The 27347-nt window shown below is 44.8% G+C and overlaps 1 protein-coding gene across 2 annotated transcripts; it reads left to right on the forward strand.

Annotated features, from left to right (window-relative positions):
- On the forward strand, positions 1-26893 carry LOC134350041 (interferon-inducible GTPase 5-like). Of its 2 annotated transcripts, none has more exons than XM_063054952.1 (2): positions 1-67; positions 24750-26893. In XM_063054952.1, the coding sequence occupies exon 2, from the start codon at positions 24756-24758 to the stop codon at positions 25971-25973; it is 1218 nt and encodes a 405-aa protein (XP_062911022.1). In that variant the 5' UTR covers positions 1-67; positions 24750-24755; the 3' UTR covers positions 25974-26893. The 2 variants fall into 2 exon arrangements, with proteins under 2 accessions (XP_062911022.1, XP_062911023.1); XM_063054953.1 differs by lacking the exon at positions 1-67 and adding an exon at positions 657-828.
- Positions 26894-27347: the final 454 nt, after the last annotated feature.

The raw sequence follows: 27347 nt of genomic DNA on the forward strand, positions 1-27347 counted from the left end.
AGAGCGGTGAACAACACTCCGGCTTCATTCTCTGTCCCACACTGACACTGCAGGAATCTCCTCCCAGGTAAATTGTTTATATCTTCACCAGTTTCGGCACACTTTAACGAGTCGTCCCAAAATTTATCCAAGCCTTCAAACTGCCGTGATATATCTGACCGACCCCGTGCACCGTCTCATTTAGATGGATCTTCTCTTAAGGACTACTTAGCCAAGACCTGGAGCTTTCTGATAGCTTATTGATTGTCTGTTGCCTTGTTGGTCCCGCACTTGTTCCCCTCCGCCACCTTCTTCTGCTCCCCCAGTGGCCCGGACTTCTTTCGATTTTGAAGTAATTATCTAGGTTCACAGTTCAGTGAACGGATCTTGCACAGTCTTCGTTACCAATTCCAAAACCAATGTTGTGGTTCCCTGTGAGAATTAGTGGAACCCCATCTAGAAACTGGGATGTCGCCGTATCAAAAACGAAATTCTCGAATGTAAGCTAATGTAGTGGTTTTGGAAAAAAAAGTTCTCCCAAAGGGAGTTCACCGACTTTAGAAAGGGGACCCACGAACACCTCTTTCCCCGTATAGGGTCGCCACTGTGGAGCTCCCCCAGTGCCGGAAGCTCCCCTGTCTAATCTGTTCTTTTTCCCCTTGATACCGACCTGAGTTAATTTTACTCTGAGAAGTGTAGCCGCGGTCTGCCTCCCTCTGTTGGGCGGAGCCCCGAGCTGAGATCTATTTCAAATTAGACTAGGCAGTGCGTGAATTATCATTGCTCAGTCTGGGAGCATACTGTGTAACGAAGGAGTTGCTTTTTCTTGGAGTTCACCTGAGACTAACGGTAAGGTGGTCGATCTGTGTGGATGAATTTGAGGGTATTTCAGTTGCAGTGTGACAGCGCCCATCACGCAGTGGTGTGTTTTGGGGTAACTCAGCTGTTATTCGGAGAGTGTGTAGAATTAGTTTCGTTTTGGATTAAGCTCACTGTGCAACAATTCAGCACATACCACCTTTCGTTTATACTAGATTTTGAACAACATTCTGAGAAGTGCAAAATGATGTCCGACATTCTCAAGCCGACGAGCTATCTGTGACCAATCCCGTGGACCTCTAATTGCCCTATGTCCTCCGCTACAGACCTCCTGTCAAAGGCTGAAGATCCATCAATCCCCATTCTTCCCAGTTAGGGAGATTTTGTAGCTTCTGTCCTTCTCCCCCGATATTCCCCACCCCTTTGATTGGTGAAATTATGCCCGTTCGTCTCGCCGTGTCACCCTCCGGCATGGTCTGCTCTCCCAGTGAATGTGTTGGGGTTACTGGGACACATGATCAGGTGACTTGTCTGGGTGATAAGTTTGAGAGGAGGGGGCTACATGCGTCACAGCGCCCAGCATTCGGGGCGTGACATGAGATCAGTTCTCTCTTATCACACCACACTTGCAGTATTGTGTTCAGTTTCGGTCACCCCATTATCGGACGGATGTGTAAGGTTTTGAGAGGCTGCGGGGTAAAAAATACCAGGATGCTCCCTGGGCATGTCCTGCGAGAAAAAGTTTGAGCAAGATACGGTTGTTTTTCTTTGGAGCGAGGGAGGATGACAGGAGATTTGATAGAGTTGCGTAAGATGAAAAAAATACACGGATATAGCGGACAGCTGGCATTGTTTACCCGGTGTGGCAATGGCTAATCGGAGAAGGCATAGTTTTGAAGTATTTGGAGAAAGGTATTGGTTTGGGGGAGGGGTATGTACATTTGACTTTTACACAGAGTGATGGGTACATGAGACACACTGCCGGGATGCTGGCTCAGGCAGATATTTTAGGGACATTTAAGAGACTCCATTTCAGGATATGGATGAAGAAAACATATTGCGCCATGTTGCGGTAAGGGTTAAATTGGTCTTAGGATCGGTGTTACTTGGCTACGTCCCCACTAGACCGGATAATTTTGAAAACGCCGGTTTCGCGTAAAAACGATGGGCGTTCACACCAGGCGGTTTTGAAAACACCTCCGTCTTCATTAAAACTGGTATTTGGATGAATCTCCTCCTACTGGGCATGCGCAGGACACATCTACAGAAAACAAGCGAAGAGGAAACGGTATACTTGGTGCGCGTTTGTCCAGTTACAGACTGAAAAAACATAAAAGGAAATTGCCAAACGACGGACAGATGTTGGCCCTTGCGCAAGAGGACTTAAAACGGAAAAAAAAAATACTGGAGCGTATGGAGGTTGTGAGGGGATCCAGGAGTACCCCTATTAACTGTTTGGAGAGAGACATTTATCATTGATGGTTTGTTTGGAAAGGAGAGAGAGACAGTTGTTTACCACCGATATGTTGCTTTTGAAAAGAGAGAGAGAGAGAGAGACGAAGATTAACGGTTGGACTGTCACTTTAAGGCATTGGAAGTAACTTTGGATTTTTACTGAGTTTGGAGTTGGAGACAGCACCGAGCAGCTCGTAAGCTGCTATGGTGACCGAAGGCGGTGTTATTTAATGGACACTCAATGTTATGATTTTCAGCAGGTTGTTGATATTTCTTCCAAGGACAGGTTGCCTGCTTGTGCACTCCTTCACAGACAAAGGAAGGAGGGGCTCTTTGAATGACAGGTGATGCTCAGCACAGAGAAATAAATGGGAGGTCAGATGATACAGACCTCAGGACACATGATCTGGACACTGAATGAGCATTGTTGTGCCCGCAGAGAAAGTGGGTTTTGGAGGATCGATCAGGCGGATCGATTCCAAATTGTAATTCCAACGTAGGAGAAGGGTTTGACTGGTGGGGAGTTGTCTATGTGTCCATCCTCGCCTGGGTGATAGCTCCACCACAGGAAAACCGTCCCCCTGGTTAAAGTCACAGTCGGTGACTTGTAAAGGATTTCGGAGGACGATGAGAAGATCGACGTCATCAGCTCACCTGAAGACTCTCTCTCTCTCTCTCTCTCTCTCTCCCCATCACTACTCAACTAAATACCACAAACTGAACTGAACTGAACTTTACTCAACATGGTAAGACTGTATCTTTTTACCCCTGGACTTAAAGAAGCTTGGTTTTCATACATATATATTCCACACTTACTTTTACATATAATCATTGCTAACCTGTATGATTTATTTACATTGATATTACTGTATTGCATAGTTACTAATAAATATTAGTAGTTTATAGCAATACGAGACTCCAAAGTGGTTTCTGTTTCTGCTGGTTCTTTATCCCCGTCACGGGGTACGTGACAAGGTAACTGACAGGGAGTTCACGGACAGTATGTCTGGCTGACGACTAACATTGAAGAACTAACTCTGTTGCAGAGGGATTTGCAATGATGAGGAATATGATGGCTCCCCCGAGTACTTTTCGCCGCCACAATACCAGTCTCACAGCCACTACAATAGCTACACATACGGACTCACAGACTCCCGAGTGGCCCCACCAACATCTTCCCCACTCCCACAGAGAGGTCACCCTGGAAACATTTCCTACAGCCATAGTCTCTTCACCAGCGAAAGGATCGGAGCAGCAACGTGGGCCAAAAGACTGCAATGTTTTATGTTCTACGTTTATCCAGCGAGCGCCCAGAATTAATTTCATCCTGGATTAGGAGCGCTAAGCGACATTCTAAAGCATTCTATAAACAGGCATGATACAGCAGGGAAACTGAACTCTATACAGGTAACATGTTTACATTTTGACAAGTTGCCAAGTATTTCCAATCTTTGTCTCGGTTTGAAACTGACGAGCTTACTGCGACCAGCCCTATATATCCCCGATTGTTGAAACCGTGATACTGCAGGGAAACTGAACACAACCCAGGTAAATTGTTTATATTTGCGATAGTTTCGCAGCGATTGACTGAATATTCCCAAATTTGGTCCTGGGATTCGAACTGACAGGACACTACCTCGACCAACCCCGCAGACCTCACAATTCCCCACCGCGCCCCCTCCCCCGCGAAGTAGCAATGCAATCAAAATGCTGGAAGGACTCAGTCAGGCTACAGAGGGAAATGAGGAGTTGACTTTTCGGGACGAGGCCCTTCATCGGCAGTGACAAGGAGTGAGGCAGAAGCCAGCATAAAATGTTGGAGGAGGGTGAGGAGTACAAGTTGGCAGCTGGTAGTTGAGTCCAGGCGAAGGAAAGGTGGTTGGGAGGGAAAGATGATAGGACGTAATCATATAAGACGAGGGAAGGATTTTGTTAGGAGAGGACGCTGAAGCATTTAGTAAAGGGAGGGACATGGCAAACATGAGGAGCGCGATGATCTGGTTGTGAGGGTGGGAAAGGGAAACAGAAGGATTAAGAGGACTATGGCATCAAGCGGAGACAAGGGGGGAGGACGCAGTGACTGAGGTTAACTTAGAGAAATTGATGTCCATGACAGCAGTTTGGGGACTACTGAGAGGGAATATGACGTTGTTCCACCAACCAGTGTTTGGCTCATCGTTGCAGTAGAGGAAGCTGTGGATGAGTATAGCAGTGTGGGAATGGAATTTGGAATTGAAATGCTATGCCACCGCGAGATCTTATATCTTGTTTATTGCAGCAGATTAGAGTGTAGATGTTCTCAGAGCCAATCCCAGTCGGCGTCACTACCAGCCCATCACCTCGGTGTGACTGAGAGTGTGCTGCCGGGGATCCTGCTGTGCCCGTTGTTGCTTTTTGGTGATCTAGACGGGAATGTGGTAACCAGTTTAGCAGATTTGATGATGACACCAAGATTGGGAGCGTAGTGGACGGGCAGGAAAGATATCAAAGCTTGCAGCGAGATCTCGACTATCTGGTAAAATTGAGCAGGAAGTTGGAAGTTGGAAGCTGAACCAAACATGTGTGAGGTGTTACACTGGGAGGGCGAACTAGCGTAGGAGTAGAACGCCAATGGCATCCATTATACCTTGAAAGTGGCATCACACGTAGTGTCCCAAAGAGAACTTTTGGCACATTGGCCTCCATTCATCAAAGTTATGAGTACAGAGGCTAGGATGCTGGTTTGACGTTGAAGTTTCGAAGCCTAATTTAGAGTATTTCGTCCAGTTCTGGTCATCTGCCTGCAGGAAGGATATCAATAAGTTCAAAAGAGTGCAGATAAATTTTACAAGAATTTTGACGGGATTTCACGATCTGGCTCACAGGCAAAATTGAAAAGGTTATGAGTTTATTGCCTGGAGCGCAGCAAGATTGAGGGATGATCCAACAGAATTAGAAAGGGTAACACACATAAAAGTTGCTGGAGAACGCAGCACGCCAGGCAGCATCTCTAGGAAGAGGTGCAGTCGACGTTTCAGGCCGAGACCCTTCGTCAGGACTAACTGAAGGAAGAGTGAGTAAGGGATTTGAAAGTTGGAGGGGGAGGGGAATATCCAAAATGATAGGAGAAGACAGGAGGGGGAGGGATGGAGCCAAGAGCTGGACAGGTGATAGGCAAAAGGGATACGAGAGGATCATGGCACAGGAGGTCTGGGAAGAAAGACAAGGGGGGGGGCGGGGAACCCAGTGGATGGGCAAGGGGTATATTCAGAGGGACAGAGGGAGAAAAAGGAGAGTGAGAGAAAGAATGTGTGTATGAAAATAAGTAACAGATGGGGTACGAGGGGGAGGTGGGGCATTAGCGGAAGTTAGAGAAGTCGATGTTCATGCCATCAGGTTGGAGGCTACCCAGATGGAATATAAGGTGTTGTTCCTCCAGCCTGAATGTGGCTCCATCTTTACAGTAGAGGAGGCCGTGGATAGATATGTCAGAATGGGAATGGGATGTGGAATTAAAATGTGTGGCCACTGGGAGATCCTGCTTCCTCTGGCGGATAGAGCGTAGGTGTTCAGCAAAGCGGTCTCCCAGTCTGCGTCAGGTCTCGCCAATATATAAAAGGCCACATCGGGAGCACTGGACGCAGTATATCACCCCAGTCGACTCACAGGTGAAGTGTTGCCTCACCTGGAAGGACTGTTTGGGGCCCTGAATGGTGGTAAGGGAGGAAGTGTAGGGGCTTGTGTAGCACTTGTTCCGCTTACACGGATAAGTGCCAGGAGGGAGATCAGTGGGGAGGGATGGGGGGAATGAATGGACAAGGGAGTTGCATAGGGAGCGATCCCTGCAGAATGCAGGGGGGGGGGAAGGAAAGATGTGCTTAGTGGTGGGATCCCGTTGGAGGTGGCGGAAGTTACGAGAATAATATGTTGGACCCGGGGGCTGGTGGGGTGGTAGGTGAGGATCAGGGGAACCCTATTCCTAGTGGGGTGGCGGGAGGATGGAGTGAGAGCAGATGTACATGAAATCGGGGAGATGCGTTTAAGAGCAGAGTTGATAGTGGAGGAAGGGAAGCCCCTTTCTTTAAAAAAGGAAGACATCTCCCTTGTCCTAGAATGAAAAGCCTCATCCTGAGAGCAGATGCGGTGGAGACGGAGGAATTGCGAGAAGGGGATGGCGTTTTTGCAAGAGACAGAGTGAGAAGAGGAATAGTCCAGATAGCTGTGAGAGTCAGTCGGCTTATAGTAGACATCAGTGGATAAGCTGTCTCCAGAGACAGAGACAGAAAGATCTAGAAAGGGGAGGGGACATCAGTGGATAAGCTGTCTCCAGAGACAGAGACAGAAAGATCTAGAAAGGGGAGTCGGCTGGGGTGATATACTGCGTCCGGTGCTCCCGATGTGGCCTTCTATATATTGGCGAGACCCAACACGGACTGGGAGATCGCTTTGCTGAACACCTACGCTCTGTCCGCCAGAGAAAGCAGGATCTCCCAGTGGCCACACATTTTAATTCCAAATCCCATTCCTATTCTGACATGTCTATCCACGGCCTCCTCTACTGTAAAGATGAAGCCACACTCAGGTTGGAGGAACAACACCTTATATTCCATCTGGGTAGCCTCCAACCTGATGGGATGAACATTGACTTCACTAATTTCCGCTAATGCCCCACCTCCCCCTCGTACCCCATCTGTTACTTATTTTCATACACACATTCTTTCTCTCACTCTCCTTTTTCTCCCTCTGTTCCTCTGAATATACCCCTTGCCCATCCTCTGGGTTCTTTCCCCCCCTCCTTGTCTTTCTTCCCGGACCTCCTGTCCCACGATCCTCTTGTATCCCTTTTGCCTATCACCTGTCCAGCTCTTGGCTCCATCCCTCCCCCTCCTGTCTTCTCCTATCATTTTGGATCTCCCCCTCCCCCTCCAACTTTCAAATCCCTTACTCACTCTTCCTTCAGTTAGTCCTGACGAAGGGTCTCGGCCTGAAACGTCGACTGCACCTCTTCCTACAGATGCTGCCTGGCCTGCTGCGTTCACCAGCAACTTTGATGTGTGTTGCTTGAATTTCCAGCATCTGCAGAATTCCTGTTGTTTGAGAATTAGAAAGGGTGAATGCTTGTTTGATTCGTCCTATCGGGCTGGGTGAGACTAGAATTAGAGGTCATAGGTTTGGATGAAATGCAAAATATTTTAAGGGAATCTGAGGAGAAACGTCTTCACTCAGAGTGGTGAGAGTGTGGGAAGAACTGCCAATGGAAGAGTTGAATCCGGGATCAAGTGTGTAATATTTATCAGAAGTTTGAATAGGCACACGGATAGGAGGGGTTTGGCAGCATATGATCCGTTTGCAGGGATGTGGGACTAAGCTGGTCATGTCGTCATAGACTAGATGAGCTGAAGGGTCTGTGATCACATAATGCGGTCAACTTGAAATTTGATAGAGAGAAAGTAGCATTATTTCAGTTGAGTAAGGGAAATTACAGTGGTATGAGAGAAGAGCCGGCCAAAGTAAATTGGAAGGAGCTGCTGGCAGTGTCATGGTCCAGTCCATGGACCCAGGGCTCCGGGTTTTCCAGCTGTCCCTTGTTTTGGTTGAGTTAATCATAGGCACCTGATTCCCATCTTGGGACTTGGAATATAAGTAGCCTTGGGGTTGAGTGTGGGCTGCTGGTTTGTCTTGTCAAGATCCCCTGGGAGTAACCAGCTGGTGGAAGGCTAGAACGGCCACTTGCCATCTTTAGGCCGTGTTAGTGAACCATTGCCTCATGGAGCCTTGCTGTCCGTAGTCGGAGCTGTCTTTGCGGTATGGATTTGGCCGTTTACTGGGCCAGCTGAGTGGCCGTCAGCCACTCCAAGCTAGGTAGGGATCCGGCTGTTTCCCTAGCCAGCCAAGGTTGCTGGCCATAACTGCTGCTTGGAGTAACCCTGATGCAGAGATGGAACTGTCTGTCGTTCTTTGGTATTTGTTTTGTCTTGTCCTCACCTCCGTGAGGTAAGTCGGGCCATTCTTCCGTTGCCCTGCGGGGGGACCTGTCTTGTCTTGTCTTGTCTTTGCCTCTGTTGGGTATGTCTGGATATTCTGCCTTTACCCAATGGATGGTCCTGTCCCACCTTGGTGTGGAGAAGAAGTTGAGTCCCGGCTTGTCTAAGTCCCAGCTCTATGTCTATATACTGTCCTCTCCCATGTTGGTGTCGTGTTAAAGATGAGTCCTGGCTTTTGGAAGGCTAAGTCCTGGCTCTATGCTGATGTATAGTTCCCAGTCTGTCTCCGAGCTCCAGCCTCCACATTCCAAGACTCAGGGGACCCCAGCCTGCCTCCAAGCTCAAGCCTCAAGAGCCAAGACCCCAGCCGCTTCCTGTCCTGTAGCCATGTCATGTTCTTGCCTAGTTCTGGAGTCTGATCCCGAGGCAAGACCCAGGTCCTGGGTCACTGTCCAGTCTCTGGCTCGGAGTCCAAGCGCAGGATCCTCGTTCATAGTTCCTTGTCCGGGTTCCCGGTGCTTGGTCCATGTCCTAGCCCAAGTAGGCGTTCTTGTCCCGGCTCCTTGTCTGTATCCTGTCACGTCCCTACTCTAGTCAAGTCCTGTTCCCTGTACTTCAGTGCCTGTGTCTTGCATTTGGGTCCATTCCCAACGCCCCCTTTGTGACAGGCAGGGTTCTCAGCAGAGCAGCAATGGTGTGCAATTCCGGAAAAAATGAAGGTGCAGGACATGAGCATTCCAAAAATGAAGAAATACTCAAATGGTAAAACAGTACCAGCGTGGCAGACAAGCAAAGTCAAAGCTATTGTATAAGCAAAAAAAACGGCATACAACAAAGCAAAAAATAGTGGGAAGATAGAGGTTGGGAAGTTTTTAAAAATCTGCAGAGACCAACTAAAATTATTTAAAGGGAAAAGATGAAATATGAAAGCAAGCTAGCAAATAATATAAAAGTGGATAGTAAATGTTTTTTTCGAGAGTGGATACCAGACCACTAGAAAATGAAGTAGGAGAAATAATAATAGGGACACGGAGAAGGCTGATGAACTAAATGAGTATTTTGCGTCAGTCTTCACTGTGGAAGACATCAGTAGTCTCCCTGATGTTGTAGTGTGTGAAGGAAGAGAAGTGGGCGCAGTCACTATTACAAGAGAGAAGGTGCTCAAAAAGCTGAAAGACCTAAAGGTTCACAAGTTGTGAAGATAGTGATAAGACGCCAGGACCGTATGAGATATACCCCAGGCTACTGTGGGAGGGGAGGGAGGAGATTGCTGAGCCTCTGGTGATGATCTTTGAATCATCAATGGGGACGGGAGAGGTTCCGGAGTATCGGAGGGTTGTGGATGTTGTTCCTTTATTCAAGAAAAGGAGTAGAGATAGCCTAGGAAATTATAGACCAGTGAGTCTAAGCTCAGTGGTTGGTAAATTGATGGAGAAAATCCTGAGGGGTAGGATTTATGAACATTCGAAGAGGTATAATATGATTAGGAGTAGACAGCATGGCTTTGTCAAGGGCAGGTCATGCCTTATGAGCCTGATTGAATTTTTTGAGGATGTGACTAAACACATTGATGAAGGAAGAGCAGTAAATGTAGTGTATACAGATTTTAGCAAGGCCTTTGATAAAGTACCCCATGCAAGGCTTATTGAGAAAGTCGGGTGTCAGGGAGGGGTAGCACATCTGGTGGGGGAACATGTCGCGTCCTTTTCAAGGCGGTTAGTCCACCTTTGGTCCCCACCTGGCACTCAGCTCTCACCTGTGGCTCCCTGCAACTATTTGCATGTGACAGTGGCCACACCCCGGGCAATGGGTTCGACAAGCCGGCAAAACCAGGTGATGGTAGCTGATGGGTCTCAAACCCTCAGTGAGATAGGGAGTTGTCTATCCCAGCATGTGAGGACAGACTCTGGCGGATTGAGCGGACGAGACCTATGGAAGGTCTAACGGTCAAGAAGGCGGTCTCTGCAAGTGTCATAGAACATGTAGAGGACGACAAGACACAGAGGTTGCCCTGGTTATCCACTGCGCCTAGTCCCATCTCCAGCTGTCTCGACTTTTGACGTGCCACTGGATCCAGATGGGAATTGGGAAGAGAGAGTGAGGCTGACGCTGCGCAACTCTCCCTCACTTAAATCCAAATCATGCGCTAGTCTCGACACCATCATAATGGTGTCAATGTCCTCATCGACGTTGATGGATGAACAACAATTGAGAAAGTAAGGATGCATGGGATCCAAGGGGGCATTGCTTTGTGCATCCAGAACTGGCTTGCAAGGCAAAGAATGGTTATGGTTGGGTCAGATTCTGCATGGAAGTCGATCACCAGTGGAATGCCTCAGGGTTCTGTTCTAGGTGCCTTACTCTTCGTGATTTTTATAAATGACCTGAATGAGGAAGTGGAGGGATGCGTTAGTAAGTTTGGTGATGATAAAAAGGTTGTTTCTGTGGTTATGAAGGCATACGGTGTATTGGCCTTCATCAATTGTGGAATTGAAGTTAGGAGCCGAGAGGCAACGTTGCAGATTGGTCAGACCACACTTGGAGTACTGTGCTCAGTTCTGGTCGCCTCACTACAGGAAGGATGTGGAAGCCATAGAAAGGGTGGAGAGGAGATTTACAAGAGTGAAGCCTACACCTGGGCTGAAACAAACAACTAAATATTAAACAAATCCCACTAGTCTTCAGAGTCAGTTGACTCGACAGTCAACAAGTTGAATGCAAACAGGCAGCCAAGCGTTTCTATGCTGTGTCCAAATCGCAACAATCACTACGACAACAAGTATGGAGTTAAATACTATCACAATGAAATAATAATTAGCTGACATGTGTATATTCACAAGCGCACTTGCCATATCTACTGCGCTGCCGAATCCGTGGTTGTGACAGGGCCCCCCTCCTCGGGCACAGCCCCTGAGGTGCCACAGACCTGTGTCCGCTGGAAGTCCCAGATCAACAACTTGTTGAAGATGTCACTTGCCGGGATCCAAGTACGTTCTTCTGGGCCATACCCCTCCCAGTCCACAAGGTACTGGACCTTACCATGTACCCGGCAAGATGCCAGATGTTGCTGCACAGTATAGACAAGGGAGCCATCTATCAGGCAGGGGAGGAGGGGGAGGTGGGGTGACTGGGACCAGGGGGGAGTTAGTAACCGGCTTGAGCTGGGAAAAGTGGAAGACTGGGTGGATCTTCAGTGATGCTGGTAGATGCAATCTTTTGGACACCTAGTTGACAGCCTTTTCCACTGCAAACGGTCCCACGTAGTGCGCTGCCAATTTCTGGCTCTTAACTTCCAGGGGAAGATCGCTTGATGCCAACCAGACCTCCGTTTCTGGCTTGAATGGCCTTGCCTGTCGACGGAGCCGATCATCCTGCTGGGAATGTTGTTTCTGGGCTCACAGCAGAGAAGCCCTGGCTCGTCTCCAGGTGAACTTGTAGCAGTGGATCAGCTGTTCTCTCTCTGCTGGGTCCATCGTTGAGTGTTCGAGACTTGCTGTCACCAGGTTCGCATCTGGCCCAAGTGAGGAGTGACAGACACTGAAGCGGGTCGATAGTTCACAGACTTTAATATGAACAGTGTTAAAGGGGAACAAAAAACAATAAAGGTTAGGCCAACAGGGCCGTTAACTAAAACTCTCGAATGCTAAACGAAGCCTGCACTGCAGCTGATAAGAACAACTGAAAATAAAATGAATATCACTTGTCTTCAGAGTCAGTTGATTCAATAGTCCAATTTCTCAGGCTGCATCCAAATCTCGACAAGCACTAGGATGACAAGTATGGAGTAAAATACTATCACAATGAAAGAATAATTTGCTGACACGTGCACATTCACAAGCGCAATTGCCATATCTACTGCGCTGCCAAATCCGTGGTGGTGACAAGTACAAAGTCAGCATTGTTTCCTTCAGGGAAAATCCTGTCTGATGATCCTGTTGGAATTCTTTGAGGAGATTACAAGTAGGATAGATAACAGGAATGCAGTTGATGTTGTATATTTGGACTTTCAGAAGGCCTTATCAAGGTGCCACACATGAGGCTGCTTACCAAGTTAAGAGCCCATTATATTACAGGAAAGTTACGAACATGGTTAGAGCACTGGCTGATTGGTAAGAGGCAGCATGTGGGAATAAAAGCTTCCTTTTCTGATTGGCTGCCAGTAACTAGTGGTGTTCCACAGGGGGTCGGTGTTGGGACCACTTCTTTTTATGCTGTATATAAATGATTTAGATGATGGAATAGATGTATTTGTTGCCAAGGTTGCACATGATACTGAGAAGGATGCAGAAGGATTTAAACATAAATGGGCAAGAAAGTGGCAAATGAAATATAATGTTGGAAAATGCATGATCATGCACATTGGTAGTAGAAATAAATGTGCAAACTACTTTCTAAACGGGAAGAAAATTCAGGAATCTGAGATGCAGAGGGACTTGGGATTCCTTGTGCTGAACACCCTAAAGATTAACTTGCAGGTTGAGTCAGTGGTGATTCAACGTTAGCACTCAAAAGCAAAAGAGAGGGCATACAAGGAAGCCAGATCTAGTGGGAAGATAGAAGATCGGGGAGCTTTTCAGAACTTGCAGAAGGAAACTAAGAAAGTCATTTGGAAGGAAAAGATGGATTGTGAGAGGAAGCTGGCGACTAATATCAGAGAAGATACTAAAAGCTTTTTTAAGTATATAAAGGGTAAAAGAGAGTCGAGGGTAGATATTGGATCAATACTAAATGACGCTGGAGATATTGTAATGAAAGGTGCCGACATAGCAGAGGATCTGAATGCGTATTTTGCATCAGTCTTCAAAGCGGAAGACGTCTACAGTATAATGGACATTCAAGAGTGTCACGGAAGTGGGGTTTATGCAGTGAAAGTTATGACTGAGAAGGTGCTCAGGAAGCTTAATGATCTGAGGATGGATAAATCACCTGGACCTGATGGAATGCACCCTGGGTTCTGAAGGAAGTAGCTGGGGAGATTGCGGAGGTGTTAATGATGATCCTTCAAGAATCAATAGATTCTGGCATTGTACTGGATGTCTGGAAAATTGCAAATGTTACTCCGCTATTTAAGAAAGGTGGGAGCAGCAGAAGGGAAACTATAGACCTGTTAGCCTGACATCAGTGGTTGGGAATCGATTGTTAGCGATGAGATTATGGCATACCTAGAGGCATATGACACGATAGGCCAAAGCCAGCATGGTTTCCTAAAAGGAAGATCCGGCCTGACAAATCTACCACAATTCTTTGAGAAAACTACAAGCAGGGTAGACAAAGGAGATGCAGTAGACATGGTGTACTTGGATTTTCAGAAAGCCTTTGACAAGGTGCCACACATGAGGTTAGCAAGATAAGAGCCCATGGAATTACAGGGGGGTTACTAGCGTGGGTGGAGCATTGACTGGTTGGCAGAAAACAGAGAGTGGGAATAAAGGGATCCTATTCTGACTGGCTGCTGGTTGCCAGTGGAGTTCCACAGGAGTCGGTGTTGGGACCGTTACTATTTACGATGTATATAAATGATTTGGACAACGGTACTAATGGATTTGTGGCTAAATTTGCCGATGATGCCAAGATAGGTGGAGGAGCGGGTAGTGTTGAGGAAACAGAGAAGCTGTAGAGACTTAGATAGTTCAAGGGAATGGGCACAGAAGTGGCAAATGAAATAAGATGTTGGAAAATGTATGCTCCTGCACATTGGTGGAAGAAATAAATGGGCAGACTATTATCTAGATGGGGAGAGAATTCAAAATGCAGAGATGGAAAGAGACTTGGGAATCCTTGTGCAAGATACACTAAAGGTTATCCTGCAGGGTGAGTTGCTTGTGAAGACGGCGAATGCAATGTTGGCATTCATTTCTAGAGGTGTAGAATATAAGAGCCGGGATGTGATTTTGAGGCACTATAAGGCACTCATGAGAGCACACTTGGAGTATTGTGTGCAGTTTTGGGCTCCTTATTTTAGAAAGGATATTCTGACATTGCAGAGGGTTCATAGAAGATTCACGAGTATGATTTCAGGAATGAGAGGGTTACCATTTGCGGAACCTCTGGCAGCTCTTGGGCTGTACTCACTGGAGTTCAGGAGAATGTGGGAGTATCTCAGAGAAACTTTCCAAATGTTGAAAGGCCTAAGCAGATTAGAGATGGCAAAGTTATTTCCCATAGTATGGGAATCTATGACAAGAGGGCACTGCTTCAGAATTGAAGGTCGTCCTTTTAGAATTGAAATGCAGAGAAATTACTTTAGTCAGAAGGTGGTAAATCTGTGGAATTTGTTGTCATGAGCGGCTGTGGAGGCCAAATCACTGGATGTGTTTAAGGCTGAGATAAATAGGTTCTTGATTAGCCAGGGCATCAAAGGGTATGGGGTGAAAGCAGGGGAGTGGGGATGACTGGATGAAGTAGATCAGTACTGGTGAGGCCTCACCTTGAGTATTGTGAACAGTTTTGGGCCACTCATGTTAGAAGAGATATGCTGGCATTGGAGTGGGTCCAGATGTGGTTGACAAGGATTGATGATTCTAGGGATGAAAGGGCTATCATACAAGGAACATGCGGCTGAAGACATTTCCTGAGGCTGTCCTCTTGAAAAGATTGCTAACATTGCATTGCCTTCCTCACCACAGACTCAACCTGCATATTAACCTTATGGCAATCCTACACAAGGACTCCCAACTCTGTTTGTGACTCAGTTTTTTGATTTTCTCTGCATTTTTCCTCCGCCAAAGTGCATGACCAAACATTTCCCAACATTATATCCCATCTGTGACTTTTTTGCCCATTCTCCTAATCCGTATTATTCCTTCTGCAGATTCTCTACTTCCTCAAAACTTACTGTCACTCTGCACATTTTCATATTGTCTGCAAACTTTCCAACTAAACAATCAATTCTGTCATCTACATCATTGACATATAATGTGAAAAGTATCAATCCCAACACAGATGCCTGTGGAACACCACTGATCACTGGCAGCCAGCCAGAAAAGGCACCCTTTATTCCCACTCTTTGCCTCCTGCCAATCAATGCTAGAATCTTTCTTGTAATACCATGGTCTCATGACTTGTTAAGCAGCCTCGTGTGTGGCACCTTGTCAAAAGCCTTCTTAAAATCCAAACCGATGACGTTATATTAGTAAGTCGAATTAATGCTATTCAAATGATAATTTTACCGAAATTTTTATATATATTTCAGGCAGTTCCTTCCTTTGTTCCTAAAAAGTTCTTTGACAGAATAGATTCTATAATTTTATCTTGTATTTGGAACAATAAAAATCCTAGATTGAGTAAACCCTTATCGCAGAAATTAAAAAAAAAGGATGGTGGTATGGCTTTGCCTAACTTTAGAATGCACTATTGGGCAATTAATATTCGATATATTACTTTTTTGGATTCACTGTTCAGATATACATGAATGTCCTTCATGGTTGGATTTGGAGGTAAAGTCGGTGAAAGGATTCTCTTTGGCCTCTTTACTGGGAGCTTCTGTTCCCTTTTTGTTTTCTAAGATTAGTAGACAAGATTTTAATCCCATTATTAAACATACATTAAGAATTTGGTTTCAGTTTCGTAGATTTTTTGAGATAAATAATTTTATTTTTTCTAGTAATATCCATCTCAATTGTTTTTTTAAACTATCAATTTTGGATAAGGCCTTTTTAATTTGGAAAACCAAGGGAAGAATGACTTTTTCAGATTTGTTTTTAGAGGACTGTTTAATGTCTTTTTCTCAGTTAGTGGATAAGTTTGATTTATCTAATGTACAATTATTTAGATACTTACAATCTAGGATTTTCTTACGTGGTTTGTTACCAATTTACCCTTCTGCTTATCCACCTAATAACACAGATGCTCCCTTTCAGTTTAAACTATTTCAAAAAGGGTTGATAGCTATAATCTATAAACTGTTATTGAATTCACGAATGATATCCAATGATAAAATTAAACGTGCTTGGGAATTGGAATTTCAAGAGTCATTTTCAGATAATCACTGGAGTAAAATTTTTCATTTGATTAATAACTCATCTATTTGTGCCCGTCATTCATTGATACAGTTCAAGATAGTTTATCCATGGACATATGGGCCCGATGCACTAACGCGTATTTTCTCCAATATCAATCCTATTTCTGACAGATGTAATACTAAGCTGGCCACTTTAACATATATGTATTGGCCTTGTATAAAGCTAGATAACTTTTGGAGAGATGTTTTTAAAATACTGTCAAAAGTTTTGGATCTGGATTTACAACCTAATTTGCTTACACAAATTTTTGGGATTATCCCATCAGAAGCAGGAAATACACCTGTTTCCACTCAATGTATGACAGCTTCTTCAACCTTACTGGCTAGGAGAGCCATTTTATTGAAGTGGAAGGATTCTAATCCACCTACTGTCTTTTATTGGCTCTCCTCCATTATGTCCTGTTTAAGTTTAGAGAAAATGAGAAGTCGGACATTTGATACATCCTTTAAATTTGAGCAAATCTGGCGACTTTTTATCCAATATTTTCATTTAATTTGATTTATTACTCTTTCAATTTTTTTTGAAGTTTTATATTGGATCAGAAAGTCTTTCTTTCTTTCTTACTTTTTGGTTGTATCCTCAAAATGGATTGCCCAGTTCCTTTTTTTATATATATATATACAGTGTAGTGGGGTTTTTTCTCTCCTCATTTAAAACTTAATGTTTTTTTCTTTTCTCTTTATAAACTGATAAAAGGAGAATTGCTATTTTCATTTTTTAGTGTAACGCTCAGCCATATTGGTTTGTATATATCTAGGGGAAATCCCGTCCGGCTGCCGGTTGTATGGGTTGCTGTACCACTACCACCCAAATCAGTTTCAAACATCAATCATCAGCCAGCACACACAGTACGTTTTACCAAGTACGCTTTACATATATTAATAAGTCTGTGAAATTAATATAAGTTCAATACAGAAAAAGGGAATGAAAAAGGTGCCAAACTTATCAAAGTTCAAGGTTTTCGTGCACACGTTGGAGTTCAAGAATTTCTTCAGGACCGCCCTGACCCCGTCGACGTGTGGCTCGGGACCGTCCAGATTGATGGACCTGATTCTTCCCGCACGTCCGTCGTCCTCCCCGTCTCTCCTCCGACTGCCCACCAAAAGCCCCTGTTTCCCAGTCATATGAGACAGCATTATCACCCCAAGAAAGAATAACATGGACACCCATTGACTAGTAGTACCTCTGCTGTCTGTATTAACCCAAGCAAGTTTCTAGCTAGAGACTTTCTCAGCATTTAACATAACATAGAAGCCATTTTAATCCACATACGCAGCAGTTTAGAAGATTAACACAAAAAAGAAGCCATTTTAAATTTAACATAACAAAGACGAAACCCCGTACACTAGTGTAACAATATCTATGATTTTGTCAATGTTTGTCTTAATCTCATTTTATATTGTTACTGATATATATATTTGAGGTAATTCTCTTCTTGATTGTAATTATGCTCCTTTTAAATCAATAAAAAGATTAATAAAGAAAGAAAGAGAATTCCAGGTACATAACATCAACCAATTCTCCTTTGCGGATCCTGCTTGTTACAGTATTTCATCAAAGAATTTCAACAGATTTGTCTGGCAAGATATTTCCTTGACAAAATGATGCTGACTATGGCCTATTTTATCATGTGCCTCCAAGAACCCTGAGATGTCATCCTAAATAATTAAATCCGACAGCTTCCCAACCACTGAGGTCAGACTAACATGCCCGTAGTTTCCTTTTTGTGCCTCTCTCCCATCTTGAAGAGAGGGGTGACATTACAACTTTCCAGACTTCTGGAACCATTCCAGAATCTCGTGATTCTTGAAAGCTCATTTCTAATGCCGCCATGATATCTCCAGCCACGTCTTTCATAACTGTGTACCGTACACCATATGGTCCAGGGGACTTATCTACCTTCAGATCTTTCAGTTTCCCAAGAACTTTCTCTCTAGTTATGATAGCTTCACACACATTCAGTTCATCTGCCATTTTGTTGCCACACCCCATTACTATGTTATCACTTTCCAGCAGTCAGATATCCGCTCTCACCTCCCTTTTACACTTTATGTATCTGAAGAAACTTTCGGGATACTCTTTTTTTTTGGCTAACTTACTTTCATATTCCATCTTTATCTTCTAAATGACTTTTTAGTTGCCTTCTGTTGGTTTTGAAAAGCTTCCCAATCCACTAACTTCCCACCAGTTTTTGCTCTATTATATGCCCCCTCTTTGGCTTTTATGTTGAGTTTGACTTCCCTTGTTTGCCACGGTTGTGTCATCTTTCCTCTATTTCTTCCTCTTTAAGATGTATGTGTCCTGTGCCTTTTGAATTGCTTCCAGAAATTTCATTCACTGCTGCTCTGCAATCATTCCTGCCAATGTTCTTTCCCGATCAATTCTGGTCATTAGCTCTCTCATGCCTCTGCAATTTCCTTTATTCCACTGAAATACTAATACATCTGACTTTAGCTATTCCTTTTGAAATTTCAGGGTGAATTTGATCATATTATGATCACTTGCCCCGAAGGGATATTTTACCTTTGGGTCTGTAATCGATTCTGGCTCATTGCATGACACCCAATCCAGATGATCTGATCCTCTAAAAAACTATCTCGTAGGCACTCTAGAAATCCCCTCCCCTGTCATCCAGCCCCATCTGATTTCCCAATCCACCTGCATATTGAAATACTTCATGATTATTGTGACATTGCCCTTTTGACATACATTTTCTATCTCCCATTGTAATTTGTAGACCTCATCCTTACTACTGTCTGGCTGTCTGTATATAACTTCCATCATGGTCTTTTTATCCTTGCAGTTCCTTAGCTCTGTTCACAATGATTCAACAACTTCTGACTCGATGTCACCTCTTTTAATGAATTGATTTAATTTTTTACCAACAGAGTACCGTTGCTCCCTCTGCCTTCCTGCCTATCCATTCGATACAATATGTATCCTTGGACATTAAGCTCCCAGTTATAATGTTCTTTCAGTCATGATTCAGTAATGCCTACAACATCATACCTGCCAATCTGCATCTGTACTGCAAGTTCATCTACTTTATTCCATACACTGCAGGCATTCAAATACAACACCCTTTTTGCTTTTGTCCTCCTTTTATGTTGCAACTAATGCCATTGACTGCAATTTTGCCCTAATAACAGACTCTCCTGACTACAAATTGCCTCTGCTTGTAAACCACCTACTTCATCTGCAGCACTGTTGTCCGCCCTTCCTATGATACTGCTTCTATCCTCCTCCTACACCAACTCCTTGGCCAAATATTAAACTATATAATCTTCCTAGTTCTGGCATCTGCACACCTGCCGGTGGTCTCTTCTCTCTGTGCTGTGATCTTTGCTGTGGGTCTCTCCTTCTGCATCGAGATCAACCCTGTAAACTAAAGCGATCCCTCACAGTGAGTCATTCATTGTGGACCTCTCCCTTCCCTGTTCTGTTCTTGACCCCTGTGATCTGTCTCCCTGAACCAGTTTCATTTTGCTCAGTGCCAGCACTCTGGTGTTACCAATGGTGTCACCAATCATAACATGATTGAGTTCACTGTGAAATTAGAAAAAGAGAAGCCGAAATCTGATGTGTCGGTATTTCAGTGGAGTAAAGGAAATTACAGTGGCATGAGAGAGGAACTGGCCAAAGTTGACTGGAAAGAGACACTGGCGGGAAAGACAGCAGAGCAGCAGTGGCTGGAGTTTATGCGAGAAGTGAGGAAGGTGCAAGACAGGTATATTCCAAAAAAGAAGAAATTTTCGAGTGGAAAAAGGATGCAACCGGGGTTGACAAGAGAAGTCAAAGCCAAAGTTAAGGCAAAAGAGAGGGCATACAAGGAAGCAAAAATTAGTGGGAAGAGAGAGGATTGGGAAGTTTTTAAAACCTTACAAAAGGAAACCAAGAAGGTCATTAAGAGAGAAAAGATTAACTATGAAAGGAAGCTAGCAAATAATATCGAAGAGGATACTAAAAACTTTTTCAAGTATATAAAGAGTAAGACAGGTGAGAGTAGATACAGGACCGATAGAAAATGATGCTGGAGAAATTGTAATGGGAGATGAGGAGATGGCAGAGGAACTGAACAAGTATTTTGCATCAGTCTTCACTGAGGAAGACAGCAGTATACCGGACACTCAATGGTGGCACGGAGCAGAAGTGTGCGCAGTCACAATTACGACAGAGAAAGTACTCAGGAAGCTGAATAGGCTAAAGGTAGATAAATCTCCTGTACCAGATGGAATGCACCCTCCTGTTCTGAAGGAAGTAGCTGTGGAGATTGCAGAGGCATTAGCGATGATCTTTCAAAAGTCGATAGATTCTGGCATGGTTCCAGAGGACTGGAAGATTGCAAATGTCACTCCGCTATTTAAGAAGGGGGTAAGGAAGCAAAAAGGAAATTATAGACCTGTTAGCTTACGTCGGTGGTTGGGAAGTTGTTGGAGTCAATTGTCAAGGATCAGGTTACAGAGTACCTGGAGGCATATGACAAGATAGGCAGAACTCAGCATGGATTCCTTAAAGGAAAATCCTGCCTGACAAACGTATTACAATTTTTTGAGGAAATTACCAGTAGGCTAGACAAGGGAGATGCAATGGATGTTGTATATTTGGATTTTCAGAAGGCCTTTGACAAGGTGCCACACGAGGCTACTTAACAAGATAAGAGCCCATGGAATTACGGGAAAGTTACATACATGGATAGAGCGTTGGCTGATTGGCAGGAAACAGAGAGTGGGAATAAAGGGATCCTATTCTGGTTGGCTGCCGGTTACCAGTGGTGTTCCGCAGGGATCAGTGTTGTGGCCGCTTCTTTTTACATTGTACATCAATGATTTGGATTATGGAATAGATGGCTTTGTGGCTAAGTTTGCTGACGATACGAAGATAGGTGGAGGTGCCGGTAGTGCTGAGGAAACGGAGAGTCTGCAGAGAGTCTTGGATAGATTGGAAGAATGAGCAGAGAAGTGGCAAATGAAATACAATGTTGGAAAGTGTATGGTTATGCACTTTGGCAGAAAAAGTAAACGGGCAGACCATTATTTAAATGGGGAAAGAATTCAAAGTTCTGAGATGCAACGGGACTTGGGAGTCCTCATACAGGATACCCTTAAAGTTAACCTCCAGGTTGAGTCGGTAGTGAAGAAGGCGAATGCAATGTTAGCATTCATTTCTAGAGGAATAAAGTATAGGAGCAGGGATGTGATGTTGAGGCTCTATAAGGTGCTGGTGAGACCTCACTTGGAGTACTGTAGGCAGTTTTGGTCTCCTTATTTAAGAAAGGATGTGCTGACGTTGGAGAGGGTACAGAGAAGATTCACTAGAATGATTCCGGGAATGAGAGGGTTAACACATGATGAACGTTTGTCCGCTCTTGGACTGTATTCCTTGGAGTTTAGAAGAATGAGGGGAGACCTCATAGAAACATTTCGAATGTTAAAAGGCATGTACAGAGTGGATGTGGCAAAGTTGTTTCCCATGATGGGGGAGTCTAGTACGAGAGAGCATGACTTAAGGACTGAAGGGCGCCCTTTCAGAACAGAAATGCGAAGAAATTTTTTTAGTCAGAGGGTGGTGAATCTATGGAATTTGTTGCCACAGGCAGCAGTGGAGGCCAAGTCATTGGGTGTGTTTAAGGCAGAGATTGATAGGTATCTGAGTAGCCAGGGCATCAAAGGTTATGGTGAGAAGGCAGGGGAGTGGGACTAAATAGGAGAAAATGGATCAGCTCATGATAAAATGGCGGAGCAGACTCGATGGGCCGAATGGCCTACTTCTGCTCCTTTGTCTTATGGTCTTATGGTCTTGTGTTCCTGGAGCTGGAAGCAGCACATGGAACACTTTTGCCAGTTACATGAACTTCCCTGTTATCCAATCTGCAATGACAAAGGAACCGATTTCATTCTGGGTGAGCTGCTGCTGTCTGTGTCAGATAAATAAAATAATATGTGGAGCAATGCGGTACAAGAACCGAGGGTTAGAATTTCCTTTGAGCAATTTGATTGGCAGCTTGATGACAATGTCCCCCTGTCCTCAGACCGGACAGACAGGACTCATCTGCTGAGCTCATATGGGTGCAACTGAGGAATAAGAACTGGACGACCACATTAATGATTCAGTGATACCTGCAACATCATACTTGCCAATCCACAACTGTGTTGCAAGTTCATTGACCTTATTCCGTATACTGCACACATTCCAATATAACGCCTTTTGTCCTGAAGTCACCATTTTCGATTTTGTCCGCCTTTTAGGTTGCAACCCATCCTGTTAACTGCAATTTTCTGCTGTCATCAGCATCTTCTTGCGAGGAGTCTCACTACACATTGCCTCTGTTTGTAAACCAATTACCTCTTCAACATCACTACAATTCGCATCACCCTGCCAAACTAATTTAAACCCACCCAAACAATTCCAGCCAACCTGTCTGCAAGGATATGGAACCTCCAGGTTCAGGTATAAACTGTCCCTTTTATACAGGTAATACCTTTCTTGAAGAGATCTCAATAATCCATAAATCTGAACCCCTGCCTCCTGCACCAGTTCCTCAGCCATGCTTTCAGCAGCTAACTCATCCTCTTCTTACCCTCACTGGCACATGGCACAGATTGCAACCCATAGATTACTGTTTCTCCGCTTTCTACCTAGTTCTTTAAAATCTCTCTTCAGGACCTTCTCTCTTTGTCTACCTATTTCTTTAGTGCCTATATATATATATATCAAGACTACTCACCCTCACCCTTGAGAATGCCATGGGCACGATCCAAGACATCCATAATCCTGGCATCAGGGAGGCAATTTACTATCCGGGTGTCTCTATCATGACCACAGAACCTCATTTCTGTTCCTCTCACTAAGGAATCTCTGTCAACACAGTAGTCCTCTTCATCTCTCTGCTGTTCTGAGCCACAGCATCAGCTCAGTGCCAGAGATCTGGTCACTGTTGCTCCGCCCATTAGGTTATCCCGTTCAAACAGTATCTAAAGTTATATAATTATTATTGAGGGGATCGGCCACAGGTATATTCTGCATTGGCTGTGCATTTCTCCTCCATCTGACAGGCATTAGATAGACAGAGACTGTTTAGAGATGGTCTGGATCCCTTATCGTGTCGTAGGTCACATCCAATAAAGCTTATAGATTTTTTTTCAAAGAGGCTACCAGGAAAGTTGATGAAGGATGTAGTCTAAATGGACTCTAGTAAGACCTTCACCAAGACCTCTCATGGGAGTTTGGTCAGAAAGATTCAGTCACTTGGCATTCAGGATACCAGCAAACTTACTAACCCCCCCTTCTACTTCATCATCCAGGTCACTTATAAAAATCACAAAGAGGAGGGGTCCCAGAACAGATCCCTGCCAAACACCACTGGTCACCAACCTCCATGCAGAATACTAAAAATCTACAACCACCCTTTGCCTCTGTGGGCAAGCCAATTCTGGATCCACAAAGCAAGGTGACCTTGGATCCCATGCCTCCTTACTTTCTGAATAAGCATCACATGGGGAGCCTTACCAAATACCTTACTAAAATCTATATACACTACACCCACTGCTCTACCTTCATCTATGTGTTTTGTTACATCCTCAAAGATGGGTGAAATTGAAAACAGAATTGAAAGTACCCATTTCAAATCTACTTCCTATTCCCATTCCGACATATCAGTCCATGGCCTCCTCTAATGTTGTGATGAGCCACATTCAGGTTGAAGGAGCAACACTTTATATTCCATCTGGGTAGCCTCCAACCTGAGGGCATAAACATTAATTTCTTGAACTTCTGGTAATTGCCCCCCCCCCACTAACCCCATTTCCATTTCCCTCTCTCACTTACCTGCCCATCACCTCCCCCTGGCCCTTAATCTCTTTCATCAATCAATTTCCAAGCTCTTTACTGCACTTCTTCCCCTCTCCCCGTTTCACCTATCACCTACCATCTTGTTCTTCTTCCTCTCTTCCGACCTTCTTACTCTGACTTCTCTTGAAGAGTCTTGGCCGGCAACATCAACTGTTTTATATTTTATATAGATGCTGCCTGGCCTGCTAACTTGCTTCAGCATTTTGTTTGTGTTGCTTCAAATTTCGATGTCACTGCCCTGTCTACCTGTGGCACCATTTTCAGGGAAATGTTGATAATGTATTTTCCCCGCACTTCTTGTGTTTCCGAAATTACTCATTTTGCCCACGTCCGTTAAATTCCATCTGCTGCTCTTTGGCCAAACTTCCCAAGTGATGTGGATCTTGTCGTAATCTCAGACAACTTTCTCCACTGTCTGCTATACCACCAGCATTGTTATCTTCCACAAATTGATTATATTCTCATGCAAATCATTAATATAATTACAAGAAGCAGGAGACCTCTTAGTCACCAGTGGTTGCCGCCCTCTAATTAGAAAAGCAACCACCCTCTTACATATACCATCAAGCTGATTTTATATTCATTCGGCTCGTTCACAATGGATCCCTTGAGATCTCCTGACGACTTCATTCTCCAACCTAATAAACATGTTTTTTTCTTTCAGTGGGAAATGGCCGGTGTTCTATCCAACCTGTATTACAACGCCAAGGATGTGAAGGACCTGGTGTCTGCCTATAAACGTGAAGGACAGAAGGGTTTTCAATTGGCCATCGAGAGAAAATCCAAGCAGTTCAAAAATGTACAGATCCGGATTGCGGTGATGGGTGAAGGTGGTTCAGGCAAATCGACCCTGATCAATGCTCTGCTTGACTTGGATGAGAATGAGGAAGGGGCTGCCCCAACTGGCAGCACAGAGACCACCATGGAAATAACACCTTACGCCCACCCCACCCTTCCTAATGTTCAGTACTATGACTTCCCCGGGTTCCATACACCAAAGTTTCCGATGAAAAAGTTCATGAAGAAAACCAACTTTTCCGAGTATGATTTGGGCATCATTGTCACTGATTCTCGGTTCACGGAGAATGACAAGTTACTGGCTGAAGCACTGAAGAAGGCGGGCAAACCTTTCTACCTGGTGCGCTCTAAGATCGACGATACTATCAGGGCAGAAAGCCACAAAAGGGGTTACAACCAGGAGAATATGTATCGGAAAACGAGAGAATATTGCGTCTCCTCACTGCAGGCAGCAGGGATAGAGAAACCTACCGTTTTTCTCTATTCTGCACGTAACCTTAATGAGTTTGATTTTCCTGAATTAAGGGAGGCTGTGGTATCCAATCTCTCGGAGACACAGAAGAATCTGTTCATCACAGCACTCCCCAACACATGTGAAGCTGCTATAGAGCGAAAACATAAGGCTCTGCGGCCATTCATCCAGATGTTGTCCGCCGTATCGGGGGGTATCGGTGCAGTTCCCATTCCGGGTTTGTCTCTTGCCTGTGACCTGACGCTCATTATCTCCGGTATCGTGTTCATGCGGAAGAACCTTGGTCTGGATGAGGCATCCCTCCGCAGACTGGCCCAAAGGGTGGGGACCAGTGTCGCGGATCTGCGGAGAGGTACAGAGCACAACTGGGTGTTCGGAGAGATCACACGTGAGCAGGTCCTGCTGTTGATCCAGGCAAGCACCGTGGCACTGACACTGACAACTGCCGAGCTCTTCCTTCACTTTGTCCCCATTCTGGGCTCTGTCTTTGGGGCAACATCATCCTTTGCCGTGACTCTCATGATGCTGAACAATTCGCTGGATGCAATGGTGGAGACAGCTAAAATTGTCCTGAAAAATACCAAGGCAGCCGCTTCCTCTGAAGGCATAGGTAACTGAGGGCTGTTGTCAGCGCGCCCCTCTTACTCTATCCCGGAGGGATTGCCAAATCATCCTGATATCTATCACCCGAAATCAATGTCTTTCTGGCACCCCATCCCCATCTGGACAAGAGATTCTGCAGATCCTTGAAATCATGGGCAACACACAGCAGGAACTCAGCAGGTCAGGCAGCATCAGCGGAGGGGAATAAACAATCCATGAGGACTCCTGTTAATCCTTGCACCGCTTGAGTCCAAGTGTTTCCCGTTACCCCTATAACAAGGGCGATCTCTGTTACCATCATTTCCGGGAGTTGTTTCTCCATTTTCACTGCCTGACCCAGTGAACCACCCACCTCTTCCTGGTTTATTTCAGATTTCCAGCATCTGCAGCATTTTGCATCAGAATGCCTCACAATTTAATTTAGATTCAGTCATCCTCGTGTAGATGTTTAATGTCACAAACACGAGAAACTCTGCATATGCTGAAAATCCAAAGCAACACACACAAAATGCTGGAGGAACTCAACAGGCCAGGCAACATCGATGGAAAAGAATAAACAGTTGATGTTTCGGACAGTGACACTTCATCAGAACTGAAGGTTCTCGTGGTCCACCTACCAATGACCAGTTCCAGCAACAGCAGGATGGCAATGATTACCTCCTTCCCCCTATTCAGTGCCATGTCCAGCAAGGTATGGATTCATGTCAGTGTTCCCAGCTTCAATGTCGAATCGTTCAGCTCAATGAATTTAATTTCCTCAGCCCTGCTGGAATTTAAACTCAGTCTCCCGTGTTACTGAGTCTAAGTATCGATGCAGTAGCTAAATCTGACAAGTAGTGTGCACACACATTTCATCATAGTCCAGCTTAATGTTTGTTTTCTTCTTCTGTACTATTCCAATGTACTTTTGAATTGTGATTAAAAGATCTGACAGAAGCAAGCAACTGCCTCTCGGTCAGTGCTCATTCTTTGTGAACAGCGATGAATTCCATTCACCTTCACGAATCCCGGTCTCCAGTGCAACCAGGTGACTCAGTGTATCGGGGAGAGAGGGCAGGTAAAACAACACAGGGGTTTTACTGAACAGCTGGTGGCAGGATTACTGACCCAAAATACAATACATAGTCATACAGTCATAGATACAAAGAGTAGCAGAGCATAAAAACAGGCTCTTCGGCACATCTAGTCCTTGCTGAAGTCGTTATTCTGTCTGGCCACATCGACCAGTACCGAGAACATAGCCAACCATGCTCTCCCATCCATGTACATATCCAAATCACTCTTAAATGTTGAAAGCAAATCTAAATCCATTACTTCCACATTTAACCGTATTACCTCTAGTACGGGTTCCACCCAACTTCAGGGAAATAAGGTGGCTTGCGTTTACCC

Source organism: Mobula hypostoma, chromosome 8 (genome assembly GCF_963921235.1).
Source record: "Mobula hypostoma chromosome 8, sMobHyp1.1, whole genome shotgun sequence".
Classification (NCBI taxonomy): domain Eukaryota; kingdom Metazoa; phylum Chordata; class Chondrichthyes; order Myliobatiformes; family Myliobatidae; genus Mobula; species Mobula hypostoma.

Coding starts and splice junctions, on each gene's coding strand:
- LOC134350041 (XM_063054952.1), top strand. CDS start 24,756: ATGGCCGGTGTTCTATCCAACCTGTATTACAACGCCAAGGATGTGAAG.